General features: G+C 43.9%; 1 protein-coding gene across 2 annotated transcripts in view; it reads right to left on the bottom strand.

Annotated features, from left to right (window-relative positions):
* The window catches only part of CAPN8 (calpain 8), a 78706-nt gene that overhangs the window by 34160 nt on the left and 29938 nt on the right, over window positions 1-14608 (bottom strand). For both annotated transcript variants that reach the window (XM_040351394.1, XM_040351395.1), the window contains exons 6-10: window positions 11405-11488; window positions 6953-7038; window positions 3682-3756; window positions 2263-2423; window positions 178-353 (exon numbers count right to left, since the gene is read on the bottom strand). In XM_040351394.1, coding sequence (XP_040207328.1) covers window positions 178-353; window positions 2263-2423; window positions 3682-3756; window positions 6953-7038; window positions 11405-11488 — 582 coding nt within the window. The remainder of the gene's footprint in view (window positions 1-177; window positions 354-2262; window positions 2424-3681; window positions 3757-6952; window positions 7039-11404; window positions 11489-14608) is intronic.

Genomic DNA, 14608 nt, shown 5'->3' with positions numbered 1-14608 from the left:
AGTGCAAATCTTCAAAATGCAAAAAGCACTAAAAATGCATAGGTTTGAATCAGGCCTAAAGCAGAGGCACAACCCATGGCCTCTCCTCCAAGGATATAAACTAAAGCAACAGCATTCCCAATTGTACAAAGTGTTAGAGGAGAGGCTACCTTCCCAAAGGACAAGTTAGGCACTAACCTTGTACAACGTAAAGCCGATACTCAACAAATCCTCGCCCATTTTTCTCTGTCGCCTCCTGTTCTTCTGCATGAGGCCCACAATAAAGGTACAGCAAGGTTCTTTGGAGGATCCATCATGATCATGATCTGGCTCTTCCAGTTTTATCCGAAACTGGGGGTTCGTCCAGAATGTTGCTGTTTACAATAGAAATTACATATATAGGTAGAAATTATTCACTGCACACTTTCATAATTTCCCAATCATCCTTTAAAATCAAGACAACCTTAAAGCGGAGTTCCAGCCTGGGTGAAAAAAAAGAGTCAGCAGCTAGAAATACTGGGAGCCTGCAATGTTAACACCCAAAGCCGACCTGTCCATCGGCTCCGGGTGCAGGTGCCGGCATCCTTACTAAGAGAAACAGGAAGTGAAGCCTTTTTCACACAGCGCTTTCTGAATGGTCCCATCGTCTCCTGGGACACACTCAGGTCTCAGAAGGCAACGGGGGGAAGGAGGAGGGCACGAAAAAAAACACAGAAGTGACGTACCTCGAAGCGGCGACATGAGATGGAAGTCCCGAAGAAAAAATACCAAATAAGTATGAAAGAGGAAAAAAACATATCCAAAAACAAGGGGGGGGGGGGGGGGGTAAGGTGTTCTTTTTTTTAAGCCCAGGTTCACACTGAGCTGCGGGAATGAAGCTGAACTCGCATAATTTCACTCCCGCATGGCAGTCCCGATTTTGCCCGCTATTTCAGAGACATCTGTGCAGGTTTCTGCATAGATGTCAATGTAAATCGCAGCCTGAAATCGCAAAAAATAGTACATAAACTACTTTTAGAAATCGGTGCAGCGCTGCAAAATGCCGCTTTGGACAGATTAGGGTGGTGCCATTGCCGGCAATTGCTGTCAATTTGACATGTGATTTGACATGTCAAATCGTACCAATGTGAACCGGGGCTATTTTTGCCTGGAACTCTGCTTTAAAGTATAGGACAAAACTTTTTTTCCCCCCCTCGAGATTCGTATAGATTGGTGAGGCATTAGAAATCATAAAGTCCCATACAGCCTACCTAAAAGCCCACAAAAAATATATATTTTTGCTGAAAATACACTACAATCATTATTATTGGACACAAACACAATATAGCTTAAAAACACCTGCTAGATCTATAGGATACAACTCTATTGAGTTAATAAATAAAGCTCAGTGTGTGAATGAGGTTTTGGGGCTATTCACATGGGCGTTGTGGCCTGTACGGTGTGAAATTTTGGATATGTATTATTGCAAAAAATAAAAAACGCAGGAGGTGATCAAAAGCAATCTGTATTTGTGGGGAAAAAAGGACATCAATTTTGTTTGGGTAAATCGTCCCATGACCGCACAATTGTCAGTTAAAGCGACGCAGTGCCATAGCGCATGGCCTTCTCATTAAGGGGACTAATCCTTCCGGCGCTGAAGTGGTTAAATTCTGTGATACACAATCACTATGTCCTGTGAGTAGTCACTGCTGTGTCACACATTTCACAAAGCCTTCCTCCTGGACTACAGAGGTGCTGAGAGGAGGAGTTTCAGGAAGTGGAGTCAGTACAGGAATCACTAATTGTTGGCAGCAAAGTACCATGGGATATATAGTCCTTAGAATTTGAAAGTAAACAGCAGAGGAGAAGGTGCAAAGTATGAAGGAATTCCATAAATTTGCAGAAAGAGAAGTAAGCTTATACTGGATTGTCAAAAAAAAAAAAAAAAAATTGCATTACTATTACAATGCTGATGTTATAAAAAATAAAGTGTATGCTGTGACCATAGAACTCCTTTACCAATGTGTGGATGTGGTATAGAGCAGTTGTCATCAACCCTGTTCTCAGGGCCCACTAACATGCAAGGTTTGCAAGATGAAATACATCACAGGTGATATCATTTGCTGCTCAGTGATTGCAGTATTCTAGACTCCTCAAGGTAATACATAAAACCTGGCCTGTTAGTGGGTCCTGAGGACAGGGTTGATGACCACTGGTATAAAGAATTGGAAACATGGAAATGTTGCCCCACCCATGAAGAGCCTATGGCTCCAGTGTCCCAAGTAATCCAAGTTGGTCTCTTACCTGGGTAATTCTGGCACCCTCCTGCTGTTGACCCTCGAGCCCAGGTCCCATTAAACAGAGTGGTATTCCACTTGTGCTGCTCATTACTGGTCAGAGTGTCAGGACTCAGGTTACAGATCTCCACGCGAGAATATTCTCTAATAAAATCGGAAAATGCCATCCTGTACAGACACCAAAATATTACTACGTGGGAGGTCCAAAAAAATTAAAGAAACATTTATTTTCCTTCCTGCCTTGTGATTCTGTTTACAGTTTTTGTGGGCCCTCTATTGTGATGCCTTGAGAACAAAAATAAATAAATAAATCAGACTTTTACATTTTACTTGTTCGCTCTCCCACACTTCCATTGCTTCTTTATGAGCAGATCTGTTAAAGCATATCTAAAATCAATATTACAAATTAATATATATATATTACAGATGATCGGTACTTAAATGTGTCAGCTGCATTTGTTTTCTTTTTTTCTTTTCATCGGGCAATCCCATGAATGTGGCTACACTCATTCCACTGTATCTATGGAAGCAGACATGGTTGTCACCCAGGCTGGACTTAAAACTTGTCTATCTTTGTTCATCTCCATTACATGGGAGTTATTGGGAGTGGTAGTTAACACAAGAAGGATGACATTATTTTTGGCTTCCAGGTCATCTCAAAGGAAGCGACAAGGATACTGTATTTATGTCCAAATTAACAGGTATTTTCTGCACTTGCTAAAAATATTTTTAACCTTTCACTACTTAAAGCGGAGGTTCACCCTAAATCTTATGTATTGCTAAATCGGATGTTCTTTATGTGTTTTTTAAACAAATCGCTATCCATTCTTTGCCATATTAATCCCATACCTTAGATCGGCATTGTCTAGCTGTCACTTCCTGGTTCTGCTCCTGCGGGAGGGGGCGTGTCGCTTGATTAAGCAATGTCTCCTGGGAGCTCAGCGTCATGCTTCCCAGGAGACGATTCAGACTGCATATTGTGATTTTACTCGTCACGTGACTCATGCAGCCGGTCACGTGACGAAGGCGGATCCTAATCCTTTGATTTTAATTGCTGGCAAAACACTGTATCCAGGAAGTATTTGCTTGTGGGCTTCACAGTGCCCACAAGCAAGATGGATCCCCACAGCACAATTTTTTATAAATCATTATATAAGGCCGTATGTCGATGCGAAGGGCTACAAAAAGAAGACACGTGAGTACAATCCGATTTATATGAAGAGCGGTAGATGCACCTAAAAAAAAACATTTTTTTCCCGCGGAACCCCCGCTTTAATGGCCCTGCAGTCTATTTTTCATGAAATTGTTTATTGTAGCAATATACAGTGGATTCTTCAGAATAGCTTTTCATTGTCAAGAAATTCAAGAGAAAATAAGAAAAATCTACAATTGGCATGTATGAAATGTGTTTAATCAGTGTACTCACCAGAATTCCCCATCATCTGACTGCTTGTCCAGAGCTGCCCTCACTTTGGGATCAATAAAATTCCATTCTGGGGCTCTGAAAAACAGAATACAATGTATAATTAGATACTGTGTTGTACTGTGACTGCAGGACTGGATTTCAATAACATCCCCCTTTCCCGATGCCTACTGGTCTATTCTGTCTCCCTATGCTTGTCAGCGGTAATGTGATTTGAACTGTGTATGCGCATCTCAGACCACGTTTCTGGCACCTGATCTGTGCCGTGGTGATGTGACTCATAAGTTTATACACAGGAGTGATGTCATTGCGGTCTGGCCATTCAAGAAGCAGAACCCAGAAAGAAAGCCCAAGTGAGAGTAGAAGTACATGGGATCTGCGAGATCAGTGACTGTGCATCATTGACAGGTATTATGACAGGTAAGTCTGCCATAATGTGCTGGTATTGGATGCACCCTTGTACAATATGGCAGACCCTACCTGGGGCAAGTTTTTAACAAACGACTTGCATGGCCAGCATACTCACCGGACATTGAGCATGTTTGGGATACTCTGGATCGGCGTATACGACAGCGTATTCCAGTTCCTGCCACTATACAGCAACTTTGCATAGCCATTGAAGAGGAATGGACCAACATTCCACAGGCCGCAATCAACAACCTGATCAACTCTATGCAAAGGAGATGTGCTGCGTGAGGCTAATGATGGTCACACCAGATACTGACTGGTTTTCGAACCCCCCGGACCCCCTCCCCCCCACAATACAGTAAGGACCAGTTCACACCAGATGCAGTTCCGTGTGGTTTTTTTCTTCCACTAAAAATGCATGCCGTGTTTTCCATGTACAGTTAAACCTCGGATTGTGAGCATATTCCGTTCCAGAAGTATGCTCGTAATCCAAAGTACTCGCATATCAAAGTGAGTTTTCCCATTGAAGTCAATGGAAACGAAAATAATTTGTTCCGCATTGACTTCAATGTGATGCAATACCGAATGCGGCTAGAGGTGGGGGGCGCCAGAGAGCGCCAAAAACGGCCGAAAAGGCCTGAGGCCACTTCAGGTCATTTCCTGCACCCCCATACCTCAGGCCAAATGAGGTACTGCAGGCCAATGTTCGGCTTTTTCGCTGCTCCTGCGACCCCGTACCTCAGGCCAAATGAGGTTCTGCAGGTCTATTTTCTGCTCTGCTCGGCTTCTGCGCCCCCCGTACCTCATGCCAAATGAGGTACTGCAGGCCTATTTAGCTTGAATTCTGCTCGTCTTGCGAGTCAACACTCGCAAACCCATTCAGAATTAAAAAAAAAAAGTTGCTCGCAAATCTAAACACTCTCAAACCAAGTTACTCTTAAATAGAGGTTCCGCTGTATTCCAATGACTCTAGTTCACACCATTGCAGTCAGTTCCAGTCAGTTTCTGCACTGGAAACTGACTGGAACGGACTGCACTGGTGTGAACTAAAGCCATTGGAATACATGGAAAACAGTGTGCATGCATTTTTAGGGCCAGTTCACATCACAAAATTGCACTCATACATTTTTGATACAATTTGCTAGGTTCCAATACAGTTCTGTGCATAAAAAATGCAGCACGCTCTACTTTATTTTCTTCACCGGAAACTGACTGCACTGGTGTGAACTAGAGTTATTCGAATACATGAAAAACACTGTGCATGCATTTTTAGTGCAGAAAAAAGCGCACGGAACTGCATTTGGTGTAAACTAGAACTAAAACTGCACATTTTAGAATGACCTTTTATTGTGGCCAGCCTAAAAGCCCGTACACACGATACCAAAATCGTATGGTAAAATTTGTTACACAAGGTATTTGACGATTTTCGGATCGTTAGTACAGTGCTTTCGACAGCCGATTTCCCTTTTTCGCCAGACAAAAGTTGGATGTGCAGACTATAAAATTTTTGTTGGATGTGAATTCAACTTCAGATTTTTATTTCATTAGTACGGTTTTCATACGAAAAAAATTGTAAGAGCAAGACTACATATGCTCAGAAACATAAAAATACATACAAAACTATTCAACGTATTACATCACTTCTGACGTTGTATTTTGTCGTACGAAAATGTTCATATTGTCAGTAACCTCTTCACTTTCCACATGAGACTAGCATGCCACAAGCATCGGATGTTCGGTAGTCTGAAAATCTAAGCGTATGTACGAGGCTTTAGGTGCACTTGTGCAATAATCATTCTGTGTAATCTTCCTTTGCCACACCTGTGAGGTGGATGGATTATATCGGCAAAGGAGAAGTGCTCACTAGCACAGATTTAGACAGATTTGTGAACAATATTTGAAAGAAATAGGCATTTTGGGCCAGATTCACAAAAGAGATACAACGGCGTATCTCCTGATACGCCGTCGTATCTCTGTGATCCGCCCGTCCTAACTATGCGGCTGATTCATAGAATCAGTTACGCATAGATAGCCCTAAGATCCGACAGGTGTAATTGACTTACACCGTCGGATCTTAGGATGCAATTCTAGGCCGGCCGCTAGGTGGCGAGGCCATTGCGGTCGGCGTAGAATATGCAAATGACTAGTTACGGCGATTCACGAACGTCCGCGATGCCCGTCGATCAAATTTACGTTGTTTCCGTAGCGATACGCGTCGTAAAGTTAGGGCTGCCTCCTAGGTGTTCTAAGCAAATCACGTCGTTTGCGTAAGTTTGCGTAAGTCGTCCGTGAGCGCCATTTACGTTAACGTCTAAACAAATGACGACCGTTCGACGTCATTTAGCGCAATGCACGTCGGGTAATTTTCCCGACGGAGCATGCGCAGTACGTTCGGCCCGGGAACACGCCTAATTTAAATGGTGCCCGCCCCATTTGAATTAGGCGGGCTTGCGCCGAGCGGATTTACGTTACACCGCCGCAAGTTTACAGGTAAGAGCTTTGTGAATCAGGCACTTACGCTGTAAACCTGCCGCAGTGTAACGTAAATGGGATACGTTACGCCGCCGCTGCGCAACGTAATTCTTTCTGAATCTGGCCCTATGTATACATCGAAAAAGTCGTAGATCTTTGAGTTCAGCTCATGATAAATAGGGGCAAACACAAAAGTGTTGCGTTTATAATTTTGCTCAGTGAATATATAAATGTAAAAAACTGTCAGTTTCAGTTTCGGCCAAGTGCATCCTGAATTTTCAGTTTTGGCACCAAAATTTCCAATCGGTGCACCTCTAGTTTTAACCATTCCACATTCTATATGTATATAAAAAAAGCAACTCCAAATGTGTATAAAAGGAAATTCAATGCTCACTCGTCACTCCAGGGGCCGTTCCATTCCACCTCGCCCCAGGGATTCCTCACCCGGACCAGCTGGACATTCTGACCCTTGTAGACAACCTGAAAACCAAACAAGACCAGACTGTTGTCTGTGTACATTCCATGAACTGCTGATGCCTTTGTGTGTTAAAGAATATGTAAACCCAACACTTTATATTCCTGATATGTAACTGCTGTACAATGTACTTTTATAAGAAAGTATCCTGTTCTCTTTGTATTGCTTCCTTTGTGTGAAATCCCTGGTGTTCCTGACAGTCCCTCTGCTTTCCTATTAAAAACAGACCACACTAGGCTTGAGAGCACAGTGGTCAGTTTTCTGGCTGTGCTGGGATCTTAGGCCCAGATTCTCGTAGGAGATACGACGGCATATCTCCAGATACGCCGTCGTATCTCTGAGTCTGAGCCATCGTATCTTGGCGCCTGATTCAAAGAATCAGATACGCCAAAATTTGTATAAGATACGACCAGCGTAAGTCTCCTACGCCGTCGTATCTTAACTGCATATTTACGCTGGCCGCTAGGGGCGTGTACGCTGATTTACGCCTAGAAATATGTAAATCAGCTAGGTAGGCCGATTCACGAATGTACGCCCGGCCGTTGCAGTCCAGATACGCCGTGTACGTAAGGCTTTTTCTGGCGTAAAGTTGCCCCTGCTCTATGAGGCGTAGATGAGGCGTACCAATGTTAGGTATGGACGTCGGAACAGCGTAGAATTTTTCAAGTTTTACGTTGTTTGCGTAAATCGTTTGCGTAAGTCGTTCGCGAATAGGGCTGGGCGTCATTTACGTTCACGTCGAAAGCATTGACAAGTGCGGCGTAATTTGGAGCATGCGCACTGGGATACTTTCATGGACGGCACATGAGCCGTTCGTAAAAAGCGCCATTTACGTGGGGTCACATTAAATTTACATAACACACGTCCACATCTTCCACATTTATATTAGGCGGGCTTACGCCGGCCTATTTACGCTACGCCGCCGCAACTTTGCTTTGAGAATACAGCACTTGCCTGTCAAAGTTGCGGAGGCGTAACGTAAATAGGATACGTTACGCCCGCACAAAGATGCGCCCTCCTACGTGAATCTGGGACTTAGTCTGCTCTCCTCCAATGATCAGACTTGTGCTGAAACGCCCGCGTCACTGTTTATAATGTTTTTTTTTACATCTACACACATATGTTTTCCCTTTTTATTTCTATTTTAAATTGAATGAGTTGTTTTACAAGGCGAGGGTTCACATATACTTTAAGTATTGTCCAGTCTTTACACAGCATACTGTTTAGTGACCTCTGAATCCAACTGCTATTGTTAATCATTATTTTCTATACAGGTCCTCCTCACTTAAAGCGGTGGTTCACCCTCCATAGCAACATTTTAGCATAAATTAAGGCATAGTAGCGCGAGCTACAGTATGCCTGTCTTGATTTTTTTAGCCCGGTACTCACAGTGTAATCGTACATTGAAGATTCCGACTCCCCGCGGGGAATGGGCGTTCCTATCCAGACGGAGGATGATTGACGGCCGGCTCTGGCACGTCACGCTCCCCGAAGACAGCCGGAGTAGGTCTCGGCTCTTCACGGCGCTATACGGCGCCTGCGCACAGACTATGCGCAGGCGCCGTGAAGAGCCAAGCCTATTTCGGCTATTTCCGGAGAAGCGTGACGTGCCAGAGCTGGCCGTCAATCATCCTCCGTCTGGATAGGAACGCCCATTCCCCGCGGGGAGTCGGTATCTTCAATGTACGATTGAACTGTGAGTACCGTGCTAAAAAAATCAAGACAGGCATACTGTAGCTCGCGCTACTATGCCCAATTTTTTGCTAGAAGAAAACATTTTTTATTTTTTTTTGTTTATAGGGTGAACCCCCGCTTTAACAACCAGGTTCCATTCTAACGACCAGGTCTTTAAACAAATTGGTTGTTAAACAAGAAGCCACAAGTAACCAATATTGTAGGCATTCTTAACTACTGTACTGTATTGAGGAAAAAAAGGTCTAAACACAAAACTCTAGATCAATAACTTTATTTAAATTTGCATAAGTACAGAACACAAATGAAAATTCTGTACTGTACAATACAATGATTTATAATGCGTTGTTTGGGTGGGAAGAGCTGGTTGTAAGTCTGAGTGGTCGTTAAACAGGTAAGTCCTTAAACAAGGAGTATCTGTAATCTCACATTGTTCCAGTGAAGGGTACTGTTAATGTTACACCAAACAAACACATTTTAGACAATTGCGTGTTTCCAACCTTGTGGTCGGAGTTTGGGGGAAGACAACATTCCACCATCACTGGCCAGCTCCATTAGTTTGATGAGTTTCATGTTGAAGAGCTTGAGTGACCTTCATTGACCTCAACCCTGCTGACCTTTGGGGTATATTGAGATTCCAATTACAAGCCAGGACTTCTCATCTAACATCACTACCTGATCTAACACATACTATTTTGGCTTAATAGGCAGAGATTCCCAAAGATACAATCTAAATTCTGGTGGAAAGCCTTCCCAAAAGAGTGGAGGTCGTCATACCCACAAAGGTGAGGCAGACGTCATGTTAAATGTGATGTCCAGCCAGGTCATATACTGTAGGCAGTGGCGGACTCTCCATTAGGGGCACAAAGGCACCGTCCCCTAATCCATGCGCCCGACCCCTTATCTACATGCAGGGCGCTGGACGCACGGATTTCAATGTTTTTTTTTTGTTTTTTTTTAAGCACATATTTAGAGCCTGATTATTCGTCAATGTCTTCCTGCTTCTCCTCCCGGCCAATCAGGAAGCGGGTTCTGAGACTTAACTGCTTGCCGACTGCCCACCGTTGTTTTACGGCGGCAAGTCGGCTCCCCTGCGCGAGAGCACGTAATATAACATCGGCTCTCGCGCAAGCCACTAGGGGCACGATCGCCGCTGGGCACACGCGATCGCTCGTTACAGAGCAGGGCCTGGGAGCTGTGTGTGTAAACACACAGCTTCCGGTCCTGTCAGGGGGAGAAATGCTGATCTTCTGTTTATACAATGTATGAACAGAAGATCAGTCATTTCCGCTAGTGAGGCCACCCCCCCTGAAGTTAGAACACACCCAGGAAACATACTTAACCCCTTCCCCGCCCCCTAGTGTTAACCCCTTCACTGCCAGTGACATTTTTATAGTAATCAATGCATTTTTATAGCACTGATCGCTATAAAAATGCCAATGGTCCCAAAAATGTGTCAAAAGTGTCCGAAGTGTCCGCCATAATGTCGCAGTACCGCTATATTTTGTAAACGCTATAACTTTTGCGCAAACCAATCAATAAAAGCTTATTGCAATTTTTTTTACGAAAAATATGTAGAAGAATAAGTATCGGCCTAAACTGAGGAAAAAAACGTTTTTTTTATATATTTTTGGGGGATATTTATTATAGCAAAAAGTAAAAAATATTCATTTTTTTCAAAATTGTCGCTCTATTTTTGTTTATAGTGCAAAAACTAAAAACCGCAGAGGTGATCAAATACCACCAAAAGAAAGCTCTATTTGTGGGGAAAAAAGGACGACAATTTTGTTTGGGAGCCACGTCGCACGACTGCGCAATTGTCAGTTAAAGCGACGCAGTGCCGAATCGCAAAAAGTGCTCTGGTCTTTGGGCAGCAATATGGTCCGGGGGTTAAGTGGTTAATTAGCCAGGGACCCCCAGAGGCCCCCTTCTTCTTACCTGAACCCGTAAGTTCCAGCGCTGAGCACGAGCCCAGTGGCTCCAGCTGCTGCCTCCTAAGGCAAGACCAATGATCGCTGTCTTCCCGTCCGTCTCCCACAGGGGGGGGCGGGAGTGCGATTGAGGGGGCCAGGTTTGTTTGCTACCCCCTAAAATATTGAGCACCAGCTGCCACTGACTGGAGGTGTGATGATCAGATATACACAAACCATATAGTGTAGCTTCTGTTGAAAATATTATTTTATCTATATAGCGTAAAGTAAACCTGCTACTTTGCCTTATCAGGAAAAATAAACAGGTTCACTTGATAGCTGGTGTTCCATGCACTCCCCCCCCCCCCTTTGGCCAGTCACAGCTTTTTAAATTACCCAATACTTCTAGGTATGGGGGACCTCTTCCCGTTCTTTCCATGATACAGCACTAGATGACTGAACGGTTAATCACCAGGTATGAACACTGTCACTTGGAGGTGGGGAAAGTCCTTAACACTTTGTAAGCTCCACACAGACCAATACCAGGGCTTTGCCAGGCAAGCAGGAAGGTTGGGGGTGTGCAGGGAAGGTATCAATGAAAGGGCGGTGCGAGCTTTCAAAATACCCAGTTAGTTTGCCCTGAAAAAAATTGTTAATTTTACATAAAACACAGGAATGTCTACCTATACTGTCTGCAACATGTCCCCCCCCCCCCCCCCAAGACTAAATACATACTATAGAATATATGTTAACCGTGACTCTTCCATACCTCTTCTGCTCCGGTCACAGAATATGCGTGTCCCTTCACCAGCTTCCGGCTTGTGATGGCTTCTGTATCATAAGCATTTGTAATCTGGGTTGGACAAAGAAACAAAATAAAAAAAAAAGAGGCCATGCCACCAACTTAGCAAATTGTAGGTAAAAGCAGAGAAAAATACAGTATTTTCATTAGTTACATGCAGTGTTCTGTCCAGAAACAACTTTTTTGAATTTTCGGATTTTAGTTCTTATTTTCAGTTTTTCGAAATTCCAAATTTATTCAAAATAACAAATTTCTCTGATATGAAGGCTAGCAATGTAGACTGATGTACTCTGGGGTACAGATTAACATAGCCCATAACACATGTTTAATTTGCAACCTGGTCCTCTATGGCCCTGGTTATAGTTTATTGTTTTGTTATTCATTATGTGTTCATGCGCTACTTCTTTATTTATCTGTTCAATGTCGCCCCTGTGTGGGCAAACCACAGCTTGTTACGATTTTTTAAAATCCGATAAAATATTGAAACAGAAATAACAAATTTTGATCACAACAAATGACCCCGAAAAACAAACAAAAAAATAATAATAATGAAAAAAAATTTTTTTTGGCAGTGCACATGTCTAATGGTCAGATACTACAGACATGAAACAAGAGATGGTCAGATACTACAGACATGAAACAAGAGATGGTCAGATACTACAGACATGAAACAAGAGATGGTCAGATACTACAGACATGCAACAAGAGATTGTCAGATACTACAGACATGAAACAAGAGATTGTCAGATACTACAGACATGCAACAAGAGATGGTCAGATACTACAGACATGAAACAAGAGATTCTCAGATACTACAGACGTGCAACAAGAGATTGTCAGATACTACAGACATGCAACAAGAGATTGTCAGATACTACAGACGTGCAACAAGAGATTGTCAGATACTACAGACGTGCAACAAGAGATTGTCAGATACTACAGACATGCAACAAGAGATGGTCAGATACTACAGACATGCAACAAGAGATTGTCAGATACTACAGACGTGCAACAAGAGATGGTAAGAAACTACAGACGTGCAACAAGAGATTGTCAGATATTACAGACGTGCAACAAAAGATGGTCAGATACTAAAGACGTGCAACAGGAGATGGTCAAGTTTTGCAGACATGCAACAAGAGGTGGTCAGATTCTTCAAACATGCAACAAGAGGTGGTCAGATACTACAAGTATGCAACACGGGTCCCGCTGCTACATCCACTGACACAAACAGCAAGACTCGACCCCGCCCTCCCTCTTGTGTCACTGGATTTGTTTGACAGCAGCGGGAGCCATTCAATCTATCCAATGAGGACGAAGACAGCAGCTGGAGCCACTGGGCTCGTGCTCAGCGCTGGAACTTACGGGTTCAGGTAAGAAGAAGGGGGCCTCTGGGGGTCAGCTGCAGCACAGAATGTTTTTAGGCATTTTATGCATTAAGGTGAAAAACCTTGAGACTTTACAAATCTTAACTCTCCAGCATCTTCTTAAAACGTGTGTTAGGCCCGGTTCTCACTGGTGCCACATGTGCTCTGACTTTGAGAGCACATGTTGCATCACAAATGGCACCCCATTACATGCAATGGAACCTTTCTAATAGGACCAACTTGAAGTGCTCTGACTTAACAAAAGGCTCCTGCATTAGGGTTGCCACCTGTTCGGGATTCACCCAGGCAGTTTGGGTTTGGAATCATGCGTCCGGGTTTTAGACTGTCTGAGACCCGGACACATTATTCAGACCGGACTAAGTCTACCCCCCTTCTCTCTCCTGTCTCTAAGTGAGTACTAAGGTAAATCAGGGTTCTCAGAGACCCCATTACATCAGAGGCCACAGCGTTCCCCCTTACAACAGAGTCCTCTCCGTACACCAGAGCATCCCTTATGTTACAGTCACCAGAGTTCTCTCTTACAGCAGAGTCTGCAGAGTCCCCCTTATAGTGAAAGGGAACTCTGTGAGTTCAGATGTAAAGGGTGCACTCTGTGGACTCCAGATGTAAAGGGGAACTCTTATGATTAACTTCATATGATTAGAAATGTTATTTAATAGCAACATCTATGCATAGTTTAATTGCTGTGTGACGTTGAAGTGTTCGGGTTTGACTTGAAGAAAGGGTGGCAACCCTATCCTGCACTACTTTTGGTTCCACTTCAGCACAATTTGCATTAACTTCTGTCAAAGAAGTCATATGCAATTTGGGGCGAAGTCGCGCTCGGAGGTCCGCACGAAAGTCGTGTGACCTTGAAGTCACGGCACTGTGAACTGTGTTCGGGCTGGATTCACGTAGAGCGGCGCATATTTGTGCCAGCGTAGCGCATCTCATATGCGCTACGCCAGCGTAAAACAGAGAGGCTAGAACAGTATTCACAAAGCACTCGCTCCATACGTTGCGCCGGCGTAACGTAAGCCCGCCTAATTCTAAGTAGGAAGGAAGTGGGCGTGATCCATTTAAATGAAGCTTGACCCCATGCAAATGATGGGCCGAACGAACGGCGCATGCGCGCGCATGCTCACAATCACGTCAAATTTACTCCCTAAGATACGACGGCTCAATGCCTACGACGTGAACGCAACCTACGCCCAGCCCCATTCACGTACGACTTACGTAAACAACGTAAAATACGACGGCTGTTCCGTCGTTCATACCTTTGCATGGGATGCACCTCCTATAGGTGGAATAACTTTACGCCGGATGTACGCCTTACGTAAATGGCGTATACTACTGCGACGGGCGCAAGTACATTTGTGAATTGGCGTATCTCAGTCATTTGCATATTCGACGCGTAAATCAATGGAAGCGCCCCTTGCGGCCAGCGTAAATATGCGCCCAGGCTCCGACGGTGTAGGAAACTTACGTCGGTTGGATGAAGCCAAATTTCAGGCGTATCTTGTATTAAGAATAAGGCGCATAGATACGACGGCGTATCTGTGCACTTACGCGGCGTATACAAAGATACGTCGGCGTAAGTGCTTTAAGACTCCGTGCCTATACGGCTAAATGCCAGGCATGGGGAAGCATCTGCACTGAAATTGTCAAAAGGATTTAGCTGCACTTCATAATTTCAGCCATTTGAGGGAGCCAAAGAACCATGATTCCGACATATGTCAATATTTTAGTTCAACTTTTGCATAAATGGCTCTTCCGGACAAGGGGCCCCAATAAGTTACAATGC

Source organism: Rana temporaria, chromosome 4, assembly GCF_905171775.1.
Source record: "Rana temporaria chromosome 4, aRanTem1.1, whole genome shotgun sequence".
Lineage (NCBI taxonomy): Eukaryota > Metazoa > Chordata > Amphibia > Anura > Ranidae > Rana > Rana temporaria.
Note: the sequence above shows the minus strand (reverse complement) of the source record. Positions and strands in the feature narration are given on the sequence as shown.